The sequence below is a fragment of the Anolis sagrei genome, chromosome 2 (assembly GCF_037176765.1).
Source record: "Anolis sagrei isolate rAnoSag1 chromosome 2, rAnoSag1.mat, whole genome shotgun sequence".
In the NCBI taxonomy this organism is placed as follows: domain Eukaryota; kingdom Metazoa; phylum Chordata; class Lepidosauria; order Squamata; family Dactyloidae; genus Anolis; species Anolis sagrei.
The window spans coordinates 20,105,445-20,133,266 of NC_090022.1; the positions used below are offsets into that span (position 1 = coordinate 20,105,445).

General features: G+C 42.4%; 1 protein-coding gene across 1 annotated transcript; it reads right to left on the bottom strand.

Moving 5' to 3' along the window:
- Window positions 1-6,986: 6,986 nt before the first annotated feature.
- Window positions 6,987-26,063, bottom strand: LOC132765213 (zinc finger protein RFP-like). Its single transcript, XM_060759442.2, has 8 exons — window positions 25,646-26,063; window positions 22,170-22,265; window positions 20,396-20,626; window positions 20,211-20,233; window positions 18,051-18,166; window positions 15,423-15,476; window positions 14,777-14,803; window positions 6,987-7,703 (listed from the first exon to the last, which is right to left on the bottom strand). Exons 1-8 carry the CDS (start codon window positions 26,057-26,059, stop codon window positions 7,141-7,143), a joined length of 1,524 nt encoding a protein of 507 aa, XP_060615425.2. The 5' UTR covers window positions 26,060-26,063; the 3' UTR covers window positions 6,987-7,140.
- Between the last annotated feature and the right edge of the window lie 1,759 nt (window positions 26,064-27,822).

Here is a 27,822-nt window from a genome sequence, read left to right on the forward strand (position 1 = left end):
TGCTTCTTGGCAGCGGGGTAGGACTGGATGGCTCATGAGGTCTCTTCCAGTTCTATGATTCTATGATTTTATTATTCTCCTGATGTTTCGCCTGCATCTGTGGCAGACAACCTCTAAGGATGCCTGCCACAGATGCAGGTGAAACGTCAGGAGAGAATGCTTCTAGAACATAATAATAATAATAATAATAATAATAATAATAATACTTTATTTATATTCCAACATGGCCATACAGCCCAAAAAACCTACAATAACCCAGTAATTCCGGCCATCAAAGCCTTCAAAAACACATTTTCACCCTTTGTTTGGTAAAATATATATGAAGAGGAGCAGAAGGAGAAGGAGAAAAAGAAGAGAAGAGAGGAGAAGAAAGGAGAGAAAGAGAAACAGTGTACAAGAGCAGCAGCAGGTATTGCCAGGACGGTGGGAGTTCTTTGGCTGCCCAAAGATGCCAGGTCTTGGTAACACCTAAGCAATTATTTCCTTTGGTATTTAGAAACTGTCTCTGGACCTCATCACACTAGAGAATGAATCCACTTTAAATCTGGTTTCTGCCTCCTGCAGAATTCTGGGGTTTGTAGTTTAGTGAGGCTGTTAAAGGCTCCCCCTAAAACTACAAACCCAGAATTCTGCAGGAGGCAGAAACCAGATTTAAAGTGGATTCATTCTCTAGTGTGATGAGATCCTCTTCTGTTTTTTTTTAAAAAAACAACAACAGAGGAGTATGATTTCTTACCTTATAAATAATTTATGAGGACGTTTGAAGAAAACATATGGAGCAAGCACCATATTTGCTGTCGCTGTGATCCCCCCAATGGTGTAGTCTCCAGGCTTGTAATAATTAAATACAGAATTTTGATCCGCTATCCATTTCATTGGGCATTTGTTCTTCAGCCTCCCATAAACATACCTGTGTGGCAGAATAAGCAATAGCAGCCACCACCATTTCATGGTGGAGATATCTACTAGCACTGGTTTGCTACCCGTGAATTTTCTCTCTCACACACACTTTCTCATATGCGCCCAAACAAACACTTTGGATCAAGGCTTAGAGCAGAATAATTAGATGCCAAACTGTCTCACAAAAGCAGGGATTGCAGCGTCAGTTTTACTAATACAGGTAAATTCTAACTGTTGCCTGAGATGTAAAGGCGATAATCGTCACCATTCAGCCTCACATTGGCATAATCCCTGCCTTCCTTTAGTCTCAGCCCCAGAGAAGTTACCATTTATAATTTATTTGCTCTAGCTTGTCAGATTCTATAGTTACGCTATTATCAAGTGTTGTTGTTTTGAATTTTCTCATGTTAGTTTCAGAAGTGATCTTTGGACAAACACTCCTGGAGAAGTAGAATAAATCACCATCATTTTGAGAATTCCCACTTAGCGAAAAATCTCTTCTGTGGCATAATAAGCAGCTTGGTCAGAAGTGATTGCAAGTGGAGACGTGCTGCCCAAAAAAATAAAAAAAGTCTGTTCAACTCAGCAGTGCCATTATTTCTCATTGTTCCAAAAAGTTTTTTGGTCTTTGCTCAAGAAAATAAACCTTGGCATATACAATTTTATGACATGTCAATCCTTCCAGTACATGTATTGTAACACTGTTGGCTCCTCATTTGCATAGTTGATGTTTGCAAATCCGATTATTCATGAACTTAATTGAGATGTTGAGAAACTATGGATCCCCCTGGTGGTTCAGTGGGTTAAACTGCTGAGCTGCTGAACTTGCTGGCCAAAAGGTCAGCAGTTCGAATCCGGGGATTCGAGCTGTTAGGCCCAGCTTCTACCAACCTAGCAGTTCAAAAACATGCAAATGTGAGTAGACCAATAGGTACCACTTTGGTGGGAAGGTAACGGCGCTTCATGCAGTCAGGCTAGTCACATAACCTGGGAGGCATCTATGGACAACGCTCTTTGGCTTAGAAATAGAGATGAGCACCAGCGCCCAGAGTCGGACACAACTAGACTTAATTTCAAGAGGAAAATGATCAAGGATCTGGAAAACAAGCCCTATGAGGAGCGGCTTAAAGAGCTGGGCATGTTTAGCCTGAAGAAGAGAAGGCTGAGAGGAGACATGATAGCCAGCCTGTATAAGTATGTAAGAGGAAGTCATAGAGAGGAGGGAGCAAGCTTGTTTTCTGCTGCCCTGGAGACTAGGACACGGAACAATGGCTTCAAACTACAAGAAAGGAGATTCCATCTGAACATTAGGAAGAACTTCCTGACTGTGAGAGCCATTCAGCAGTGGAACTCTCTGCCCCAGAGTGTGGTGGAGGCTCCTTGTTTGGAGGCTTTTAAACAGAGGCTGGATGGCCATCTGTTAGAGGTGCTTTGAATGCAACTTTCCTGCTTCTTGGCAGGGGGGTTGGACTGGATGGCCCATGAGGTCTCTTCCAACTCTACGATTCTATGATTTACCTTTATTATAGATCCTCCAGTGGTCCATTTCTGCTGTAAATTGATCATATAGTCATGCTTGGTGACTTAAGGTTTCCTAGAGAGAACATTTCTCTAGGGATCTCTCGGTCCTCCAGTACAGTTTTGTAGTCAACCTCCAGGAGAGTCATGATGGACTACTGAAGGATTCCTAGAGAGGTGCTCTTTCAGGTAAAGAAAAGAGCAATTTTATTGTTTCTGGGTTTTTTCCTACTTTAGCAGCAGTGTTCCTAACTCCAATGAATGTGGACAGCTTGACTGTACATACATTTCATTAGCCATTCATCTGCTAAAGAGACTATCATGTTTCTCACTGCCATTGCTCTTAAGTAGAGTCAGGAGCCCTTCAGAGAAGGCAATAGGCAGTTGACTGACGACTTCATTAGATGGGGCTATTCTTGGATGCATACACCAGTTCAGCTGTAGTTTGGCCTCAGAGCCCACTGGTTCCCATCCCATGACGTACAGCTACTTCTGACAGGGCTCCATGGATAAACTATAGATGAACCAGCATATGACGCAATATGGGAGGCTTCCTATGCTGCATAGAATTGTTGCTGACATAGTAAATGTGGATACAGAGTTAGCATCTGTGTTTATTGGTAAGGTCCTATATTACTATCTATGTTATATATCCTGTTACAAGTTTGACACAACTTTAACAGCCATGGCTCAATGCTATGGAATCATGGAAGTTGCAGTTTCACAAGGTCTACAATCTTCCCTGCCAAAGACTGCTCAACGAAAATATTGTTGCTGAATGCTACAAGGTGAAGGAAAAGGAAAGAAGGGGTGCCTGCCTGTTTTTGTCTGATTTGGGCAAAGAAAGGGGTATGCCATTGTCATTTGCATAGGCTCTAGTCTATTTGCCGGGCTGTGCACAGCTAGTTAGTAGCCAGCTGCATTAAATGACTACTGACCGAGAGACCATGCATTTGAAGCCAACTCAAGTCAGAGTTAGCTCCCAACCATTAATAGTCTAGCTTGCTGTTGACCTATGCAGCCTGAAAGACAAAGGCTAGTTTAACTATTTGTTGTTGTTGTTGTTTATTTGTTCAGTCGTCTCCGACTCTTCGTAACCTCATGGACCAGCCCACGCCAGAGCTCCCTGTCGGCCATCACCACCCCCAGCTCCTTCAAGGTCAGTCCAGTCACTTCAAGGATGCCATCCATCCATCTTGCCCTTGGTCGGCCCCTCTTCCTTTTGCCTTCCACTTTCCCCAGCATAATTGTCTTTTCTAGGCTTTGCTGTCTCCTCATGATGTGGCCAAAGTACTTCAACTTTGTCTCTAGTATCTTTCCCTCCAGTGAGCAGCCGGGCTTTATTTCCTGGAGGATGGACAGGTTGGATCTTCTCGCAGTCCAAGGTACTCTCAGAACTTTCCTCCAACACCACAGCTCAAAAGCATCGATCTTCCTTCGCTCAGCCTTCCCTATGGTCCAGCTCTCACATCCGTAGGTTACTACAGGGAATACCATGGCTTTGACTAGGCAGATCTTTGTTGCCAGTCTGATGTCTCTACTCTTTACTATTTTATCGAGACTGGACATTGCTCTCCACCCAAGAAGGAAGCGTCTTCTGATTTCCTGGCCACAGTCTGCATCTGCAGTAATCTTTGCACCTAGAAATACAAAGTCTGTCACGGCCTCCACATTTTCTCCCTCTATTTCCCAGTTGTCAATCATTCTTGTTGCCATAATCTTGGTTTTTTTTATGTTTAGCTGCAACCCAGCTTTTGCGCTTTAACTATTTTAACTATTTACAACACCATAAAACCTTCCAGCAGCATGTGGAAGAATGAGGAAGTACTCCATTAAAGGACTCAGCGTCACAAGTGGACAGTGAAGCAACAGGTCCCCCTGTGGCCAGAATCAAGCAAACCCTCATGAAAGCTGGAATGTTAAATTGCCTCTGTGTCTGTCTGTATATGTTGTATGTCTAAATGGCATTGAATGTTTGCCATGTATATGTACATTGTAATCCGCCCTGAGTCCCCTGCGGGGTGAGAATGGCAGAATATAAATACTGTATATCAATCAATCAATCAGTCAATCTTGTCCCTATTCTAGCACTGACCCATGTATAAGTCAAACCAGGTTTTTAGTTTGCTTTTTTAACACAAAAATCCCAGTAGCTTATATGCAAGTATATATGGTAATTCAGTCATATCAACTACAATGAAAATACATTATTATGGACATGATATTTTACAAAATTCACTCCAGGCTAATAGATTTGTCCTCATAAAGAGCACAAAACAACACTGATGAATCTTGAAAACATATTTTCTTCATCTGCGCATGAAGCAACAAAGCGCAGCCTGGCTCTTGGATGATCTTTATAATTATCAAAATCATGGTCATTGTAAAGAAATTGTGGGTGCTCCGAGGTTTGCTCAAACAAACACCTTTGAAACTAATCATAAGCATCACAATCACGGACAACATGCAATCACACTCGATACAGGCAACGAAAAACACCAGGTTTAAGATACTCTGGGCCTCTATTCATTAGGGACTTTTGGAGCTGAAAACTATCAGGGAAAAAGTAACTCTGGCAGGCATAATTAAGGTAATGTTTCTCTTGCTCTTTTATGTTCTTGCTGACACAGGGAGTCATAGAGTTTCAAGAAACCCAAAGGACCACCCAGTCCAACTGCCCATCATATAGGAATACACACACCAAGTACTCCCAACAGATGGCCAACCAGACTGTTCAAAAAATCTTTAGAGAAGGAGAATCCACCCAACTCACAGTGTATTCCATAGTCAGACATTGTTGAAAGTTATTCCTAAAGCTAAGATGAAATCACTTTACCTGTATTGTCGAAGGCTTTCAATGCCAGAATCACTGGGTTGTTGTAGGGTTTTTTTGGGCTGTATGGGCATGTTCTAGAAGTATTCTCTCCTGACGTTTCACCTGCATCTGTGGCAGGCATCCTCAGAGGTTGCCTGCCACAGATGCAGGCGAAACGTCAAGAGAGAATACCTCTTAACATTATGCTAAATGTCCTTTGATCAGATTCTGGCCACTTAAGAGTGCCTCTGCCATTGCTGTAAGAAGGTCCTCCATTGTGCACGAGGCAGAGCTCAATTTGCATTGTAGGAAGTGGTCTGTAGTTTGCTCTTCTCCACACTAGGATATCATGGACTCCAGTTTGTAGCCCATTTCTTAAGGTTGGCCTGCATCTGGTGGTGACAGAGTGCAGCCTGTTTAGTGCCTTGTAAGTCACCCAATATTCTGTGTGCCCAGGAGGGAATCTCTCATCTGGTATCAGCCACTGATTGAGGTTGCCACTTTCGGACTCTCACTTACTGAGATGTTGCTGTGAGTGTCTCTATAGATCTCAAGAAACAGTTTCTTTAAAATATCTTATCAGTTGTACCTCCCCAATTACCCTTTAGCAACAGTTCCTCCTATCTATACCCAACATTTTATATAATACTAGCTTAGGTACCTAGTGATGCTGGGTTAGATTTTGTGTACTGTGTACTTTTGTTATTAGAAGTAATTGTTGTTTGTTTTGTAGGTCTTAGGAAGTTATTTCTTAATTTAAGATGTTGGCTTGCTGGTTGATTTCTGAACAGAGGATGGGCCAAAGATGTCAATGCCTTGATCCTTTCATTACAGGCTGCTATTTCCCAATGACCATCAGGTGGCACAATACCAGTGAAACAGTATAATTTGTCCAGTGGTGTAGGGTGTAGACATCCTATGATAATTCAGCATGTCTCCTTAAGATCCACATCCACTGTTTTAATGTGGTGAGATGTATTCCACACTGGGCCTTTGTATTCAGCAGCAGAGTAGCAAAGCACAAGGGCAGATGTCTTCATTGTGTCTGGCTGTGGTCCCCAGGTTGTGCCAGACAAGCTTTCGTATGATATTATTTCTTGCACCCACTTTTTACTTGATATTCAATGGCTTCCTAAGATCTACAGAAACACTCACAGGAACACCTCAGCAAGCAAGAGTCCAAAAGTGGCAGGTTAAAACCCAGAACTGTAATCAGTGGGTGAGACCGGATGAGAGAGTCTCTCCTGGGCACACAAAAGACTAGGTGACTTGAAAGGCACTGAACAGATTGTGCTCTGAAACCACGGGATGCAGAGCCAAACTTCAGAAAAGGGGCTACAAAGTGGAGTCCATGACATGCAAGTTTGAAGAAGAACAAACCACAGACCACATAGTTTGAGCCCTGTGTCCAGAGAGATAAAGCAGAATATAAATAAAGTGTGTTATATTATCACAACATTGTCTTGGAAAGAGATGTGTGTTTAAAACCAAAGGGTTTGGGGAAAACACGAAAAGTTCTCAAACAATTCAGTTATTTGGGATAGCAAGGTTCTGTCTTGGGTATCAAAACAAACAAGAACAATCTTCCAAAAAAAAAACTTTATTTCCGCATTAAAAACATGTATAATATGTATAATATGATCAAATATAATTAAAATATGCACAGCAGCAACTTGATGCATCTCAAGACAATAAATATTTCTGATTTTTAAAAATTCAAAGTTAAAATAAATTGGTTTGACAAGTGACCATTTCTTCCCATTATTTAACAACTCCATGGTGGCAGACTGATCTTGTCTAACCCAGGTTTGGTAACTCTGCACCTCCCAGATTTCCCCAAGCATTCTTATCTGGAGGTTTCTGGGAGTTGCAATCCAAAAAAAGGCCCACCTAACTTTTTCCTGAGCTTAGCTTAAGCACTGCAAGGAGAAACCCCATTCCCTCAGTTCGAAAAAAGGTCGGAGTGCCTCCCCAGAGAGAGGTTCTATATTGAAAGAGAAGATGAATCCATTAGTATCACCATCAAAGAAATCCACCCGGCCACCCTCATAATCCAGGGCCACAAGAATCTTGGTGGGCTCTTGAGTCAAGGTCAAAACGATTGGTTCGGGTAAGACGACTGCCAAGATCTCGCAAGCGAAGTACGCAGCACCCCTGAATGGCTTCCTCAAAGACCAGACCCCCTCTTCAGGGCTTAACTGCAAAACCCCCTTTCTCTTCATGGACTCCCTTGCGACACCAATGGCCCAGCTTCCCAGCCCCAATGTTTCCACCACCCACCAATGGATCCCAGAGGTAAACTTCTGAGAGCCAAGGGCACAGGTCTCCCAGCTAAATCTCTCTGGGTTGTTCGGCATGGTCTTCTTCAAATATTCCCTTTTCTTCTTCTTGGATTCCCATGTCACAACCTTCTGGTCCTCAGACAGATTGAGGTAGGGATGGGCCGTGTCCGGATCAAGAGTCACACACACTGCAGGAAGGAAAAACAAAGAACTATGAGATACATATTTGGGTGGACTGAGGGTAAGCAGCCATGTTATCGGCTGTCTTTTCCTAGAACAGAGGAGTCAAACTCATTTTTATCAATGACCACATCACCCTTATGGTTTCCTTCAATGTATGTACTAATTTGTTACTTTATTTATGTTAGGGCATGTAAAAAAAATCAGTTGGTGAGTGTCTTAACTGAAAAATGCAAAGCACAAAGTTGATAGGTTGGGCTATGCTCAAGACACTAGCTGAGCCTGGGAGTTTTGGCAACAGTTACATTTTTAGGCTTTAGCTGTGCAGGAGCTTGCAGAGAGACAGTTTGTGTTCTTGCTTCATGAGCTGCTGGAAGAAGATCTTCCACATGGACACCTAAAGACCATTGTGTGAGTCAATGCAACTTTTCACGCAACTGAACATATGTTGCTCTGCATTACAAAGAGTAAAATTCTTTGTATTGTCGAAGGCTTTCTGAGTAAAATTCTTGTTTTTTACTGCGTCACATATTTCTTTCTCTGGCAAGATAGTGTGTGGACTGGTAAAATGTGAACTATGCATGATTTTCATTCCACCACAATTTATACCCCATCTTTCTCCTTGTGGAGATTCAAGGTGGCTAAGAACCATACAATCACAGGAATTGGGGTACTTAAAATGCTCACATCTCTGGGGTCATACTATTTAATACTCTAATCAAGGCAAGAGGCAACCATTGCTATAGAATTTATCATCATGCCTTTCTTTAAAAATTAGGAGTCAAAGGAGCATTAAATTTGATTTAAAACAGTACACTTGGCCTGTTTTTGAAAAGCTTTATGTTTTAAAAGCCTGTCAGAATAGCCTTTGTGTGGTTCAAGGTCTTCCTTGGGAAGGGTCTTCCAGAATCTACAGCAGTGTTTCTCAAAATGTGGTCCTCCAGGTGTTTGGATTTCAGTCCCCAGAATTCTTGATCATTGGCCAAGCTGGCTGAAGCTTCTGGAAGTTGGAGTTCAAAACACCTAGAAGATCAAGATTTGGAAGCCACTGAAGAGGCATCCATCAAGAAGGCCCTCTCATGTACCCCAGTAGTTTGTGATGGTGGTGGGACTGAAAGAAGAGCATCTCCAGCTCACCGATCAACACACATTTTGGTTTCTCAAATGTTAGATTTGTTTCTGGATATATTCAACTTGCTCATTCCAGCTTCCCCTAACCACTCTAGTTTTTGAGATGCAGTAAATTTGCCATCTACCAGTCGCCATCTGCTTGTCCATCAAAAACCATGATAACCATACCTGGCATAGGCTCACACATAGAAATATGGGCTGCATCTATACTGCAGAATTAAGACAGTTTGACCCACTTTAACTGTTTTGGGTAAGTGCTATGAAATTGCAGGAGTTGTAGTTTGGTGAGGCACTAAACTACAAGATCTGTTGGCTGTAAAGGCCAAAAGATCTTGTAATGGTACAACTCTCAGGATTTTGAAGCATGGGGCCATGGCAGCTTTTTTTTTTTAAAAAAAAATAAATGTCAGGAGCGACTTGAGAAACTGCAAGTTGCTTCTGGTATGAGGGAATTGGCCGTCCACAAGGACGTTGTCCGGGGATGCCAGGATGTTCCAATGTTTTTACCATCCTTGTGGGAGGCTTTTCGCATGTCCCAATATAGGGAGCTGGGGCTGACCATCCCCAACCATAGACCAGGAGCAACAGGAACACATACAGGAGAACGCTAGGCTCTTGGATGAATCTCAATGGATTGTCCTTGATGAATGAACAGGGATGTCGAGGAGAAGGACAACACTTTACACCTACACAATTCACACCAACAGGATCACTTTTCTGGGGACCTACACACTACAATGCGCAAAAGGGGCCCTGCCATTCCTGAAAGTAAACAGGTCTTGGTAGTAGGCGACTCCTTCCTTAGAGGAACGGAAGCCGTCATTTCCAGACCGGATGGGATGGCTCGAGAAATATGCTGCCTACCAGGGCAAAAATACACCATATCACTCAGAGACTCACCAGGCTCCTCAAACCCCATCACCGTCCTCCCCTCCTTTTCCAGGAGGATGGCCTACTGGCAAGGGATGGGGTGCATCTCACACAAGTAGGAAAACACCTTTTTGCTCACAGACTCGCAAACCTCATTAGGCGCACTTTAAACTAGGCCCACTGAGGGAGGGGGACAACAGCCTTGCGAACACTACTTTACCCATAATGTCAGGGAACCGCCAGAAGGCTAAACGGAGGGCTGCACAAACACAAAAAGGACCAAGTACCGAAAGCACAATAATCCCAATTAAACAGCTCAGGGGAAGATCTCAGGGGCTCACATGTCTTTACACTAATGCACAGAGCATGGGAAATAAACATGACGAACTCCAACTTTTAACACAACACCACAAATATGATATCATAGGCATCACTGAAACCTGGTGGGATGACTCCTATCGCTGGAATGTAGACATCGAGGGCTATAACCTCTTTCACAGAAACCGAACAAAGGGGAGAGGAGGCGGAGTAGCCTTATATGTCAAAAACTCTTATGCTGCAGAAGAAATGCATGACAGCAATCCGGGAAACCAGCTTGAAAGCATCTGGATAAGAATCAAGGGAACTGGGACTCAAAAAGATCTTGTTGTAGGAGTCTACTACAGACCTCCAAGCCAGGAGGAAGAACTTGATGAAGTCTTCTGCCAACAGTTGACCAAACAGGCACAGAGAAGAGATGTAGTAGTCATGGGCACTTTCAACTATCCCGATATTTGCTGGAAAACAAACTTGGCCAAGAGTACAAAGTCCAACAAATTCCTCGCTTGCCTTGCAGACAATTTCATGATCCAGAAGGTAGAAGAAGCAACAAGGGGATTGGCTACTCTTGATCTCATTCTAATAAATGTGGAGGACCTGATCGATGTGGTTGAAGTGGTAGGATCCTTAGGGGCAAGTGACCATGTGCTCCTGCAATTTGAGGTACAAAGAAAGGCCGAAACTAAGACAAGTCAAACCCGCATTTTGGACTTTAGGAGAGCTGATTTCCAAAAAATGAAGGAAACACTGAGCAGCATTCCGTGGACACAGATACTAAAAGACAAGGGAGTTACGGATGGATGGGAGTTTCTCAAGAGTGAAATACTCAAGGTGCAATTGCAAACCATGCCAACAAAGAGAAAAAATAGGACAAGTGCAAAGAAGCCAGAATGGATGTCCAAAGAACTTCTAACTGTGCTGAGACACAAAAGATACATGCATAAGAAGTGGAAAAAGGGAGAAATCACCAAAGAAGAATTCAAACAAATAGCCAACACCTGTAGGGAAAAGGTCCGCAAGGCTAAAGCAAAAAACGAGCTCAGACTTGCCAGGGACATTAAAAACAATAAAAAGGGTTTCTATTCTTATGTCAGTAGAAAAAGGAAAAACAAGGAGGCGATAGGACCTCTTCGAGGAGAAGATGGGGCAATGCTGACAGGGGATAGGGAAAAGGCAGAACTACTTAATACCTTCTTTGCCTCGGTCTTCTCACAAAAAGAGAGTCTTCAACCTCAGCAAGACGGAGTGGATGAGGGATTTGAGGACATCCAACTCCAAATTGGGAAACAAGTTGTACAGGAATACCTGGCCACTCTAAACGAGTTCAAGTCCCCAGGGCCAGATCAACTACACCCAAGAGTATTGAAGGAACTAGCGGAAGTCATTTCGGAACCATTGGCAACCATCTTTGAGAGTTCTTGGAGAACAGGAGAAGTTCCAGCAGATTGGAGGAGGGCCAATGTGGTCCCAATCTTCAAGAAGGGAAAAAAGGATGACCCAAACAACTACCGTCCGGTCAGCCTCACGTCAATACCAGGCAAGATTCTGGAAAAGATTGTTAAGGAAGTGGTCTGCAAACACTTAGAAACAAATGCGGTCATTGCTAATAGTCAACATGGATTTATCAAAAACAAGTCATGCCAGACTCATCTGATCTCTTTTTTCGATAGAGTTACAAGCTGGGGAGATGCGGGAAATGCCGTGGATGTAGCGTACCTGGATTTCAGTAAGGCCTTCGACAAGGTCCCCCATGATCTTCTGGCAAGGAAACTAGTCCAATGTGGGCTAGGCAAAACTACGGTGAGGTGGATCTGTAATTGGTTAAATGGACGAACCCAGAGGATGCTCACCAATGCTTCCTCTTCATCCTGGAAAGAAGTGACGAGCGGAGTGCCGCAGGGTTCCGTCCTGGGCCCGGTCCTGTTCAACATCTTTATTAATGACTTAGATGAAGGCTTAGAAGGCATGATCATCAAGTTTGCAGACGACACCAAATTGGGAGGGATAGCCAATAGTCCAGAGGACAGGAGCAGAATTCAAAACGATCTTGACAGATTAGAGAGATGGGCCAAAACTAACAAAATGAAGTTCAACAGTGACAAATGCAAGATACTCCACTTTGGCAGGAAAAACGAAATGCAAAGATACAGAATGGGGGATGCCTGGCTCGAGAGAAGTACGTGTGAAAAAGATCTTGGAGTCCTCGTGGACAACAAGTTAAACATGAGCCAACAATGTGATGTGGCGGCAAAAAAAGCCAATGGGATTTTGGCCTGCATCAATAGGAGCATAGTGTCTAGTAGACCTGGGTAACAACGGAAAAATTTGTTTCTAAAATCGATTCGTTTTTTGGGGTTTTTTGCGTTTCAATATTTAAAAGAATTCCGAAATTTTCCTTTTAAAAAGTTTGATATTTACGAAATTTCGTTAATATTAACGAATCAATTCGTTAAAATGGCGGACGCGGTTGCACAACGTGAAAATAATAGGGGTGAGATCTCTATTCTGGTTTGACAATGCTTCTCAATAATAATAATAATTATTATTATTATAACAAACCACTTTCTGCCTTCCTGCATGTAAGGCACAGTCAAAGCACTACTGAAAGATGGCCATCCATTCTTAATAATAATAATATAATAAATATAATAGTTTTAACCTGGAGAAGGAAAGAGGTTAGGCAGGCAACAGGCAGGTCTCTGAGTGCTGCACTGCTGTGTCTCTTCGCCCAATGCACGCAGGCCAGAGTGAGGAACGAGGTGAGGTGACGACAGGAGGAGAGGAGAATTTGATCCACTTAAGCAGAGGCCAGGCACCCGGAAGTGGGGTAAATGCCGACTGCTTGCAATCAGGGAGAGGGGAGGGAAACAACTATAAAACTTGCACCAGACATACGGAAATAATAACGAAACAATTACAAAACAATTACGAAATAGCTTTAAAAATTCGTTTCGTTTTTTAGTTGCTCCTGAATGGTTTGTTATCGCTTCGTTATCACGAAAAATAACGAATTATTAACGAATTACGAAATTAACGAACGAAACCGCCCAGCCCTAGTGTCTAGATCTAGGGAAGTAATGCTACCCCTCTATTCTGTTTTGGTTAGACCACATCTGGAATATTGTGTCCAGTTCTGGGCACCACAATTCAAGAGAGATATTGACAAGCTGGAATGTGTCCAGAGGAGGGCGACTAAAATGCTAAAAGGTCTGGAGAACAAGCCCTATGAGGAGCGGCTTAACGAGCTGGGCATGTTTAGCCTGAAGAAGAGAAGGCTGAGAGGGGATATGATAGCCATGTATAAATATGTGAGAGGAAGCCACAGGGAGGAGGGAGCAAGCTTGTTTTCTGCTTCCCTGGAGACTAGGACGCAGAACAATGGCTTCAAACTACAAGAGAGGAGATTCCATCTGAACATGAGGAAGAACTTCCTGACTGTGAGAGCCGTTCAGCAGTGGAACTCTCTGCCCCGGAGTGTGGTGGAGGCTCCTTCTTTGGAAGCTTTTAAACAGAGGCTGGATGGCCATCTGTCAGGGGTGATTTGGATGCAATATTCCTGCTTCTTGGCAGGGGGTTGGACTGGATGGCCCAGGATGGCCCATGAGGTCTCTTCCAACTCTTTGATTCTATGATTCTATGACAGAGGGAGCTCATCCATGCTCCCCCCAGATTTGAACCTGCGACCTTGTCAGTCTTCAATCCTGCTGGCACAAGGGTTTAACCCACTGCGCCACCAGGGGTGCAGCTAAAGAGGCATCACATTGCATTAATTCTGCAGCATAGATGTGATCTTACTCTACCATATACCTTGGACCTTAACCATTTCGGGCCTCAATAAGTCATCCCAGCATTTTGGTACCTGGAATTTAACATTCCTTCACAGGGTATGACAAATATAACAACACATAAGGCTTCTGAAATATCTTTAGATAGCATGCTGGCAGCCTTTGCATCCAGAAAGCAGTGATAATATTTCTATATTGTCGGGATGGAGACTGTAAAGAGGTGGCAAGGAGTTATTTGCATACTGGCTCTCAAATGCATGAGCTCATGAAATTATATTCCCAAAATATGCTCTTTGCCAAGATATCACCAGACCCCATCCATATGTCATTATATTTATATCCCATTTTCCTTCCAAAACCTCAAGGATCCTTCTCACTTTACTATCACAACCAGTCTTCATGGAAAATCTACCTTAGCACTGATATACATGATCATTTAATAAAGTTCAAAGTTCTCTTCAAACAGCAATGGCCAAACAACAGGCTCTCGCCAATATGCACAGTAGTTTGTGTAATCATCATCCAAGTCTCAAAGTTGTTCCAGGATTTCCTATATAATCATCTCCATACTGAAACCACTTTCTTCAATACTAGCTAGAAACTGCATTTAATGGTCAGTATAGATGGAGCCTGAGAACAATTAGTCGAAATCACCCCCAAGTTTTTTTTTGACTTAGTATAAACTAGAACCAAGATCTCCTAACTTGCAATCTCACACTATAACCACTATACCATACTACCTCCCATCCCATCCGAGCTCATGTCAGCTAACCATCATGTCTAAGAACATACATTTATTCCTACTCAAGTATTTGATGACTGGAAAAGAAAATGTCAACAAAATGTTGTTCAAGAAGTTCAAGTCAGTCAAACCAGAGGCCACCAAACAGCCCTAATATTCCACCATTGAATAAAGGGCTGCTGCTAAGGCACCATTAAACACTTCCCGTGTTCTTGAGTTTCTTTCAGACACTTACCTTTATTTGCTAATTTCTTTAGATTATCTGTTAGAGAAACAGAAAAGAGGACAAACTGTGAGTCAAACCAACTTAATGAAGTATCTTGGAATTGGGACCCAAGCCTAAGCACAAAATGCGCTGATGTTTCATAGACATTTATGTGCAACTTGAAGATTATTTTATACAATATATAATATTTTGAATAATTCTGTGCATGAAGGAAAATCTGTGTACATTGAACCATCAGAAAGCAAAAGTGTCGCTATTTCAGCGACCTATCTGGAGAATTTTGGAGGATTTCAGATTTCCATATATGGGATTGTTAACCTTTATCTATTACTGAATGGACTCCCGGTGGTGCAATGGATTAAACCCTTGTGCCAGCAGGACTGCTGACCAACATCTGTTCATACACATCTTTTCATGTGGTCAGTCTCATAGAATACAATGGGACTTAACACTCCAAGACCAGCATGTACATGTTCTCAGCTCAAGTTAAGTATTTAAATCAGGGATGGGACAAATTTTTGCCTCTTCAAGAGTCAAAAATGAATGAATGGGGGAGAAGTCAGGGAAAGAATAACCTCTCCGGATCAGCATTCACATCTCTCCTGTAATACAGCTAAAGCATCATGTCCCAACAAAATTAATCCCAGAAAATTACCTGCATCCAAGGTTCGTTCCAAAATGGCTGGACTCAGAGCTTTGTCTACATACTCTGTTACAGAAAGGAAAAGGGTGACAAAATGACTAAGCTAAAAACACCAAAAAGTCATTTTATATCCAGGAAACATCAACATCAAAGGCCTTGCACTCTCACACAAATCACAGAAGCATGACACAATAGCTCTCTGTCAAAATCTTAAGATCACAGAATCATACAACAGATCACAGAATCATAGAGTGGGAAGAGACCCCAAGGATCAAGCAGTCTAACCCTTTTCTGCATAGTTCAAACTAAAACCTTAACCAGATCCTGATCAGAACTTAATTCACTAAATTTCCTTCCAGGATCCCACCTATATTGGAAGTAGGTTTGGTTGATTCAGCCCCCCCCCCCTCCAAAAGTGCAAAACTAGTTTTGGATGTAGGAGGCAGGCATGTAGCCAGGGGGGGGGGGGGGGCTCGGGGGGCTCGGGGGGCTTCAGCCCCCCCCCCGAAATTCTCATGGTGGTTCGCGAAAAGGCCTTACTGGTGCATTATTTAAACTGTTATGTTTATTCATATCATGATGTGATCACCATACTCAATATATCCCATATGCATGGGGGTATGGGGGTAATGATACAAAAGGTTTGCTAGGCTAGACCCTCTTTCACTCAGACTCAGCCCCCCCGAAACTCAGCCCCCCCCCCGAAACCCCCCCTGAAAATTTTTAGCCCCCCCCCCCCCCCCCGAAACAAAATCCTGGCTACGGGCCTGGTAGGAGGCACTGGTGGTTCAATTCGGAATTGAATTCCAAATTTTTCCAAAAAAAAATTCAGAACGTTTTGAAATTTCCAAATTGCTTCGTTAATGGCTGACGCAATTGCACAATACACGAAAAACAGCAAATGGCAAACTTCAGGGGATTCTCTCTCCCTGATTTCAAAAATTAGGGAAGCATAGGCATGAAAGTATGGCATTTCTAGTGTCTTCTTAGGCAATTCACAACAAACAAAGAAAAAAAACAGCCCTGGGAGCTCTTGGGGGCTTTTGAGCAGATTTCACAAGTTAGGGAAGCATAGGCATGAAAGTATGGGATTTCTAGTGTCTTCTTAAGCAACTCACAGCAAACAAAGAAAATAACAAACAGCCCTGCCCTTTTTGCCTTGGAAGCTGATTTCACTACTTTGGGAAGGAGAGCTTGTGTTCAAAGAGTGGCTTGAATTGATGGGAGATCTAGTTCCTTTGATGCAATGTGCAACACAAACTAAAAAACACTGAGACCAGAGAGACCAACTACAACACTGGCTTTTAAAAATGTTGGAGTAAGAGCTTTGGTTCCTTCATGTTGCTCCTTTCATTCACGCCACTCACCCACACACTACCCTCACGGTGCCCACCCAACCCAAACCCCAACAGCAACAACACACAAGAGGAAGGCTGCCCACTGCCCAGCCAGGCAGGCAGCCAGGCACAGCTGGCAACAGCCCTTCTCCCAGCCCTTCTCCCTTTCTGCTTGCTTGCTTGCCTGCCACGCTCTTCTTCCAACCTCCCTTCAACACAACCTCCCTTCCCTTAGTAATAGTCTTAGTCTTTCCCTTTCCCCTTCTCCCTTCCCTTCCCAACTCCGAATGAGCCTCTGAGCCATGTGCTGCCAGTGCTGAAATTCCTCCCCTCCCCAAAACGTCTCCCCTTATTGGCTGGGAGGGGAGGCAAGAAGCCTTCCAGCCTCTCAGAAGACTAGAGGGCTGAAAATACACTGAATATTTCCAACGCACTTCCTGAGACCTAACAAAAATGGCGGAAAAAGCTTCGGAAGGGCAAAGGGACTTCTGGGTTTATAAAATGCTTCAAAATGGCTTCAAAAATGTAACTTTAATGAAATTATTGCGAGTAATGAGTAATCATACGCGGCTCTATCCATGCCTAATTGGAAGCTATGCAGGTTAATCTCTGGTTGGTACTAGAATGGGAGGTTACCAAGAAATACCAGGTACCAAGGGCTAGATTTCATAGAATCATAGAATCAAAGAGATGGAAGAGACCTCATGGGCCATCCAGTCCAACCCCCTGCCAAGAAGCAGGAATATTACATTCAAATAACCCCTGACAGATGGCCATCCAGCCTCTGTTTAAAAGCTTCCAAAGAAGGAGCCTCTACCACAGAGACATTTCAGAGATTTCAGAGAAAGGAAATGGCAAAACCATCCTTGAGTACTCCTTGCTTGCCTAAGAAAACCTTATGAAATTCATGGAGTTGACCTAAGTCAACAGGTTACTTGATGGAACATACATCAACACATATACTAGAAGCAACCCATTTTTGAGTATCAATTGCTAGGAAGTATGAGAGGGAGAGAATTTGTCCTTCATTGCTTTGCCTCTGGGCTTTCCAAAGGGATCTCATTGATTACTGTGTGAACAGAGAGATGGTTAAGACCAGCCATCTTTGGTCTGATCTATGGAAAGTCACTGGGTTACTTTGGGCAAGTTACATTCTCTTAGCCTCAGAGGAAGGCAAAGGCAAACCTCCTCCAAATTACTCTTGCAAAGAAAACCCCACGATGGATTTACCTTCAGGTGACCATAAGGTGGAAAGAACCTGAAAGCCCACAGAGATGCCTCAATTTAGGCTACCCCAAAATACCTTTATAATTCTGCACCGCGTTTTCCAAGATAGAATTTTTAAGACAGGCAAATTTGAGTCTCTCCTCCAGTTTGGAAGAAATGTCACGAATGTACTCTTCTATGTCCTCCTGAGACCTGGAAAGGAATATGATGCCAGTTTAAGAAAAATATTTTCTTACAACCACCAAGGTAAAACAGACTAGACATAACAGAATAGAACAGATTACCTTGGAGCTTCATCAGATCGGGTTCAACAAAAACAGTGACTAAGATTTCTAAAATGGGCATGACCAAGCTATAAAAGGACTGGGCAAGGGATGGTGCAAATAGTGTACCATGGGGCCAGGGAAGTGGATGAAGTGCAAAACAAGAGTACTGTATAAACTGAAGTATAAGCCACTTTTTTTAGCCCCCTTTTTAGGATGAAAAAGCTCCCCTCGGCTTATACTCGAGTCATTATTATTTATTATTTTACTCTGTTATTAGTATTATATTTATTGAATTTATTATTTTACTCTATTTATTATTATTATTATTATTACATTTACATTATTTTACTCTATTATTATTACATTTATTATTTTGCTTTATTATTATTATTATTATTATTGGTATTATTACATTTACATTACTTTACTCTATTATTATATTATTTTAATCTTCTATTGTTATTATTACATTTATTATTTTACTCTATTACTGTTATTATTATATTTCCACTCTTTTACTCTATTATTATTATTATTATTATTATTATTACGTTTCCATTATTTTACTCTCTTTATTATTATTGGAAGGATACGTAAGCACATTTACATTGAAGAAGGTTAGAATAATGGTTTAATCAGAGTTGGACAGTTTTATGTAAATACTAGTTGTACATGCCACGCATTGCTGTGGTCAACTTTCCCTCCCTCTTTCTCTTCTTTCTTTCTCTCCTTCCTTTCCGCCCTCTTTCCTTCCTTCCTTCCTTCCTTCCTACCTACCTACCTACCTACCTACCTCGATCTATCTGGAAGATTGCTGGGAGTTGCAGTCCAGGAATAGGAAATTGGAAATATGCAGGGATTGGGATGTACTCAAAGAAATCCAAGGAGAAGATGGCTTGCAGCTTGGAAGCAGTGCATTTGGATCATCCTCCTCTTCTAAAGGGCCTGGTCTAAGGGATGCTGGGAGCTGTAGTCTGGAAGAGAGTGTGAATATGCTATTGTGTGTTTTGTTTGCCATGGGAGTCTTTTTTGTGCATGTGCTGTAGCGTCTTTTTCCTTTTTTGGCTTTTTAAGTCCCTTCTGCTGTAATTTTCAGTGTTTTTTATGAGTGATGGTCACTTGTTGGCCTGATATGTGTATAGTGTCCAAATTTGGTGTCAATTTGTCAAGTCGTTTTTGAGTTATGTTAATCCCACAAACGAACATTACATATTTATTTATATAGATTCAAAAACATTTAACCTACTGATGCCTCAATTAATGTAATTTTATTAGTATCTATTTTTATTTTGAAATTTACCAGTAGATGCTGCATTTCTCACCCTTGGCTTATACTCGAGTCAATATGTTTTCCCAGGTAAAATTAGGTGCCTTGGCTTATATTCGGGTCAGCTTATACTCGAGTATATATGGTACTGTCTGGCAACTTAAGAGACTGGACATGCATAACTAGGGACTAACAATCTCAAACGCTTGAAAACATTCAGGTTTTCAAATTCGTGTGAAAAGAGGACAGTGTGGCGGCCTGCCTCATAATCATCATCATCATCATTAGTATACCCTGCCACCATCTCCCCAATGGGAACTCGGGGCGGCTAACATGAAGCCAAGCCCCAAAAAATACAATACATCACAGCAAAATACAGAATGCAAAACAAACAAACAAACAAACAAAACTGTGGAGGGAGTTCCAAAGTTGGGGGACCATCACCAAAAACCTCCAAGGATGTTTAGAGCTTGATTTCTTTTCTTAAAACAGGACTGAAGCCAATTCACAACAGAAATGAAAGGAAGTGGGATGGGAAAGATGAGGAACACACGGGAAGTGCCAACCCATTTGAAGCACAGGAAATCCCAACGCACAATGTGAACCAGAAAGAGTGCTGAATATCTATTAGATTTCAGAAGCTGACCCATCAAGAACAAATCTTTTCAAGCCCAAAAGGAAAAGGAGTGAAAACACCATATACCTGTCCAAAGCCTTTTTGACATTCTGAAAAAGAAAGAGTTGGTTTTAGATGCACAGAGTAAGCTTTGCAATCATTGTTATTCTAATGGGGGATTCCTTTTCCCCTTTCCTTGTCTGTAGGAGGGGAAAAAAATGCTGCTCCCACAATTGAAGTCTCACGAAAAGCATCCTCCTGCTCAATCTCACCTGTAAGAATTTATTTTCTGGCTGATCACATCTCTCCTCTATTTCAGCGGTCAGCCGGCAGACTTGGGAAATCCCTTCAGAGAGTTTGGTGACATTTTCGTCGGATCTCTTCTCTGTCTCTTTCACCATCTCTTCCAGATGAACCATCCATAAGCGCTGATTCTCTTCTAGAAACTGCCTCATTTTGTCAAAGGCTATTCTGGCCTTCTTGTACTCCTGTTCTAACATTTTCTGGAGAGAATACATGCAGAAATCAAAGAAGAAACACAGAATGAGAGGCAATGTAGCACAGCACTTTGAGTATGGGAATGGGGTTGCATCTACAGTACATAATGAATGCAGTTTGACACCACTTAAAACCACCATGGCTCAATGCTATGGAATCATGGGAAATGTAGTTTTACAAGATCTTTAGCTTTCTTTGCCAAAGAGTGCTGGCACCTCAACACACTCCAACTCGCCTGATTCTGTAAGATTGCGCCATGGGAGTGAAAGTGATGCATACAGAGAATTATATATATTATGTATTCGGGGCCATGGTGGCACAACAGTTTAAACCATTGAACTGTTGAATCTGCTGACCTAAAGGTTGGCAGTTTGAAGCCATGGGCTTGGGTGAGCGCTTGCTGTCAGCCCTAGCTCCTGCCAACCTAGCAGTTTGAAAGCATGCAAATGTGAATAGATAAATAGGAACTGCTTCGGTGGGAAGCTAATAAAGGCACCCATGCAGCCATGCCGGCAACACCACCAGGAGGTGTCTACGGACATAAGGCTCCTTGGCTTGGAAATGGAACAAGAGCACCTCCCCATGGCCAGAGTTAAGCACCACCTCTGGAAACCCAGAGATGAAAGAGGAAGCCCTTACCTTTGTTCTGTGTATTTGTATGTCATTGTTAATCCACTGTATTAAGGCAATGAATGTTTGCCTATCTGTGTATGTTGTAATCTGCTCTGAGTCCCCTCGGGGAGATAGAACAGAATATAAATAAAGTGTATTATTATTATTATTATTATTATTATTATTATTATTATTATTAGACCGGGCTGTGGCACAGCTAATTAGTAGTCAGCTGCATCACATAACTACTGACCGAGAGGTCATGAGTTCAAAGCTAGCCTGGGTCAGAGTAAGCACCCAACCATTAATAGTCTAGCTTGCTGTTGATCTATGTAGCCCGAAAGACAGTTGGATCTGTCAACTAAGAAATTTAGGTGCCGCTTTATATGGGAAGACTAATTTAATTAATTTACGACACCATAAAATCTCCAGCAATCATGCAAAGAATGAGGAAGTACTTCATCAGTGTCACAAATGGATGGTGAATGGATGGTGGATAGTGGCCAGAATACTCTCATGAAAGCTGGAAAGTTAAATAGCCTCTGTGTGTCTGTCTATATATGCTGTGTGTCTATGGAATTGAATGTTTGCTATGTATACGTACATTGTAATCCACCCTGAGTCCCCTGCGGGGTGAGAAGGGCAGAATATACTGTAAATAGTAACAACAACAACAACAACAACAACAACAACAGCAACAACATATCACTGGAAAAGACAAGGGTGCTAATTGTAAACTGGAATGGAAATATCAAAATTAGAAGTGATTACAGTGGCTAGAAGTGTCTGGGAATTAAAGTCCAAAAAAAAGGAACTTTTTTGCATTCCACAAAGGTAGGGGAAATTTTAAAAATGACCTTTTTAATTGCCAGCAGATATGCCTTCCCATAGATACGTGGAACTACAACATGTGAATCAAAATCAATGAAAACCTACCCGAAAATCCTGTCTTCGCAGCTCTTCAAGACTTTTCAGTCTCTTTAGTGTCTCTTTTTCTTTCTTCAGTCGTTCCAAAAAGACTTTGAAATCATCCTGCAGAAACATCATTTTTTGAAAAGGTGTTTCTTCCATTAAGTGGTCTATGATTCCACTCCTCCCTGATTGACCCCTGCGTGGTTTCTTTCTGTTTCTCTAGCTCTCTCACACAAAATCATTGTATGCCTTGAGAAAGACCAGGTAGCTTTTCTGTGACATTTCTTTTTTTCGTTCAGTCGCTTCTCACTCTTTGCGACCTCATGGACCAGCCGACGCCAGAGCTCCCTGTCAGCCGTCGCCACCCCCAGCTCCTTCAAGGTCAAGCCAGTCACTTAAAGGATACCATCCATCCATATTGCGCTTGGTCGGCCCCTCTTCCTTTTTCCTTCCATTTTCCTCGGCATCATTGTCTTCTCCAAGCTTTCCTGTCTCCTCATGATGTGGCCAAAGTACTTCAGCTTTGCCTCTAATATCCTTCCCTCCAGAGAGCAGCCAGGCTTTATTTCCTGGAGTATGGACTGGTTTGATCTTCTTGCAGTCCAAGGCACTCTCAGAATTTTTAATTTTCTTGCATACATAAAATAATGCTATTTTTGGAACGAGCAATGAAGTACTTATTACAGTATCCCCCCCCCCTTTATCAGTGAGTTTGCATTATGTAGTTTCAGTTATCCCAGGTCAATAGTCAAATATAAAATATTTTAATACAGTAGAGTCTCGCTCATCCAACGTTCTGTATTATCCAATGCAGTCTGCCTCTCACCTGGATCCACAGCTGTTTCAATACATTGTAATGTTTTGGTGCTAAATTAGTAAATACGACATAATGTTACCGTGTATTGAACTGCTTTTTCTGTCGATTTGTTGTAGAACATGCTGTTTTGGTGTTTAATTTGTAAAACCATAACGTAATTTGATGTTTAATAGGCTTTTGTTTAATCCCTCCTTATTATCCAACATTTTTGCTTATCCAACGTTCCACTAGCCCATTTATGTTGGATAAGCGAGACTCTACTGTATCTTAAAATATTATGCAGCCCCCCACCCCATCCACAGTTTCATAGTCCGTGGCTACAGTTACCTGCAGTTAGCCAATTTCCAACAATATTAATGGAATAGGTTTCGATATTATCTGCAATTTTAGGTATCCCTAAAGCATCTTTAAATGAATTCCCTGTGTATAAGGGGGCTTTATGGAACTAAAGCACCCTGATCCAAAGGGGAAAATATTTCAGGTAATATTGTAGGTATTTTTTGAAATATTTTATGTTTAGCCTAAGTATAACCTTTAAAAAATAGGCCTCTGGTATTATTTCCCCATACTGGAGATCATAGATACAGGCCTGTAGCCAGGGAGGATTTTAGGGGTTCAACCCCCCCCCCCCCCAAATTTTTCAGGTTAAAAAAAACCTGGTTTACTCATGAATTTTAACTGGTTAACCAAATCCCCATGCTAAGTCTATAAGATGCAGAAAATTAAGAATCCCTCCAGAACTGCAAGCACTATCTCAAGCAAATATTGACAATTTATTCACACTGTCATTACTTGCAGCAATAGCCGATGTAGCGAAGCAACCAAGTGGGGGGGGGGGGGGTGTTGAATGCTCTCATTAAGGAGGCCAGACTTGGTGGAGGTGGTTGACAGGGGCGGAGCTGTAGGCTATTGAAGGCTGCTCTGCCTCCTGCTGTGCTCTTTGCTTCAGCCCCCCCCCTGAAATTTTCAACCCTCCCCCCCCCCAAAAAAATTCTGTATACAGCCCTGTATATATATGAACCAATGTCTGGAGTTCAATCGCCTATGTCAATTCATCCAAAGGAAAGAGATATTAGATACCAGGATCTAGAAGCTCAGGGTTCCTCAAGTTGTCTACTGACTAAGGGAGGGACACACACACATATTCCCTGTATTTTATTGGACTGTAAGAGGCTGAATCTCCTGAGGAATCTGTACAAGGACCAAGTAGCAACAGCCAGAACTGACCACGGAACAACAGACTGATTCAAGATTGGGAAAGGCGTACGGCAAGGCTGCATCCTCTCACCCAACCTTTTTAACTTGTATGCAGAACACATCATGCGATGTGCGGGGCTGGATGAATGCAAAGCTGGGGTGAAAATTGCTGGAAGAAACATTAACAACCTCAGATATGCAGATGACACCACTCTGATGGCCGAAAGCGAGGAGGATCTGAGGAACCTTCTAATCAAGGCGAAAGAAGAAAGCGCAAAAGCCGGGTTGCAGCTAAACGTCAAAAAAACCAAGATTATGGCAACAAGACTGATTGACAACTGGAAAATAGAGGGAGAAAATGTGGAGGCCATGATAGATTTTGTATTTCTAGGTGCAAAGATTACTGCAGATGCAGACTGTGGCCAGGAAATCAGAAGACGCTTACTTCTTGGGAGGAGAGCAATGTCCAGTCTCAATAAAATAGTAAAGAGTAGAGACATCACACTGGCAAAAAAGATCCGCCTAGTCAAAGCCATGGTATTCCCTGTAGTAACCTACGGATGTGAGAGCTGGACCTTAGGGAAGGCTGAGCGAAGGAAGATCGATGCTTTTGAACTGTGGTGTTGGAGGAAAGTTCTGAGAGTGCCTTGGACTGCGAGAAGATCCAACCAGTCCATCCTCCAGGAAATAAAGCCCGTCTGCTCACTGGAGGGAAGGATACTAGAGACAAAGTTGAAGTACTTTGGCCACATCATGAGGAAACAGCAAAGCCTAGAGAAGACAATTATGCTGGGGAAAGTGGAAGGCAAAAGGAAGAGGAGCCAACCAAGGGCAAGATGGATGGATGGCATCCTTGAAGTGACTGGACTGACCTTGAGGGAGCTAGGAGTGGTGACAGCCGACAGGGAGCTCTGGCGTGGGCTGGTCCATGAGGTCACGAAGAGTCGGAGACGACTGAACGAATGAACAACAACAACAAAGAGGCTGAAATATCAAAAAGAGGTTGTGTCTGTCCTCATGTCTCAGGGAAACTGGGTGGTCAATCAGGTAAAGAAAGGAGATTCCATCTGAGCATGAGGAAGAACTTCCTGACTGTGAGAGCCATTCAGCAGTGGAACTCTCTGCCCCGGAGTGTGATGGAGGCTCCTTCTTTGGAGGTTTTTAAACAGAGGCTGGATGGCCATCTGTCAGGGATGATTTGAATGCAATATTCCTGCTTCTTGGCAAGGCATTGGACTGGATGGCCCATGAAGTCTCTTCCAACTCTATGATTCTATGAAAGCCAGAGATTGGCAAAGTGACTTCTCAGGGACAAAAACATATATACACGACAAGTATAGACATTGGCCAAGCTGACCAAGAGGGGGAATGCCCTCAACACTGGAAGCCACCACGATTCCCATTCCACATTTCATGGGGAAACTACGAGTCCCTGCTTTGGAGGACTGGCAAGGGATAAATGATGTGTCACTATCTCCTCGCATACCTTGTAGCTTTGGACTGCCTCCTCCACAGGGACCACATTGTGATTGCGGTGCATGAACTTCTTGCACACTATACAGATGGGGGCTCCGTCGTCCTTGCAGAAGAGGGAGAGCAAGCCCTGGTGCTTCTCACACATGCCCATCCTCGCTTCTAAATCTTTTTTCTTTTGAAGCTTCTTCACCAGATTGGCCACGTTGGCCAGTTGCCGGTTTGGCCTGAACTGCTTTTGCTGAATTGTTTCTCTGCACTGAGGGCAGGACACCTCTTTGCCCACCGCCTCCTCCCAGTACTGGCTGAGGCAGGCCTGGCAGAAATTGTGCCCACAGTCTATCGTCACAGGGTCCCGGAAGCACTCCAGGCAGATGGTGCATGTCGTTTCATCAGAGAACTCCTCAAGGATGCTCTCCGCTGCCATGGTGGCTAAGGTCCTGAAAGCATAAGAAGCCACCTAGTTAGGAACTCAACAGGGTCAAATCAAAAGCCCTTCTAAAAGCTTCTCAAGCTGCCTTATGTCCCAATTTGGGGAGATGTCACAAATATTCATATGCAAGCCAACTTCATGTATGAATCAGGGGGGAGGTTAGAGGGCAAACATTTTGGATTTTGATGTAACAGGTGGATTAAGTTGAGGGTCATTCCATGGAAAGTGGAAGGCACCCATGCCACCTCAGGGAACCATCCACTACTGGGAAGACTTTTTTCCCCCACCCAGGCATTCAAATAGCTTAGAAGCAGCACCACAATTGAGAGACTAGAGGTGCTCTTGCCTCTTCTAGGTCAGTGGTTCTCAACTTTCCTTATTATGCAACAACTGAGTACAGTTCCTCATGTGACCCGTAACCATTAGGCCTGGGTAACAACAGAAAAATTTGTTTCTAAAATCGATTCATTTTTTGGGGGTTTTTGCGTTTCGATATTTAAAAGAATTCCGAAATTTTTCTTTTAAAAAGTTCGATATTTACGAAATTTCATAAATGTTTAAAAAATTACGAAACATTAACGAAACAAATACGAAACAATAACGAATCGATTCGTTAATGGCGGACGCGACCGCGCAATACGCTAAAAAACCTCCAAATGGGACAGGGGGAGCTTCTGAAGCTTCCCTCTCCCTCTGTTGTTGACTGTTGGTGTGAAATTATAATTTTTTTTCACTAATTAAACAAAAAACAACTATAAAACTTGCCCCAGACATGCGGAAATAATAACAAAATGACCTCAAACCGATAACAAAACAAATACAATAACGAATCCGAAGCATTTACGAAACAAATTTAAACATTCGTTTCATTTTTAAGTTGCTCCAGAATGGTTCGTTATCGCTTCGTTATCAAAAAAAATAACGAATTTTTAACGAATTACGAATTAACGAAACGAAACCGCCCAGCCCTAGTAACCATACAATTATTTTTATGTCTACTTCACAACTGTAATTTTGTTACTGTTAGGAATCGTCACGTAAATATCTGATTATGCAGGATGTATTTTCATTCACTGGACCAAATTTGGCACAAATACCCGATATGCCCAAATTTGAATACTGGTGGGGTTGGCAGGGATTAATTTTATCATTTGGGAGTTGTAGTTCACCTATAATCAAAGAGTATTCTGAACTCCACCAACGATGGAATTGAACCAAACTTGGCACACAGAACTCCCACGATGAACAGAAAATACTGGTTAGGTTTGGTGGGCATTGACCTTGAGTTTTGGAGTTGTAGTTCACCTACATCCAGAGAGCACTGTGGACTCAAACAATGATGGATCTGGACCAAACTTGGCATAGATACTCAACATGCCCAAATGTGAACATTGGTGGAGTTTGGGAAAATAGACCTTGATATTTAGAGTTGTAGTTGCTGGGATTTATAGTTCACCTACAATCAAAGAGCATTCTGAACCCCACCAATGATAGAATTAGGCCAAACCTCCCACACAGATGCCCCATGACGAACAGAAAATACTATAAAATGTTATCAAACTACACTGATTTGACAGGGGGCTGGAAGAAGACTGAGCTGTTGGCTTTCTTTATTGCTGCTACTAAGTACTGTAAATTAGTAGCAAGTGCCATCTGCTGGAAAAATCATGTAAAGACCAAAAAACCTAAGGTTTTGAATTCATTTAGGTTTTTCGCTGAACTTTTGCCTTTTAAAATTTATTTGTATGCTTTTTTAA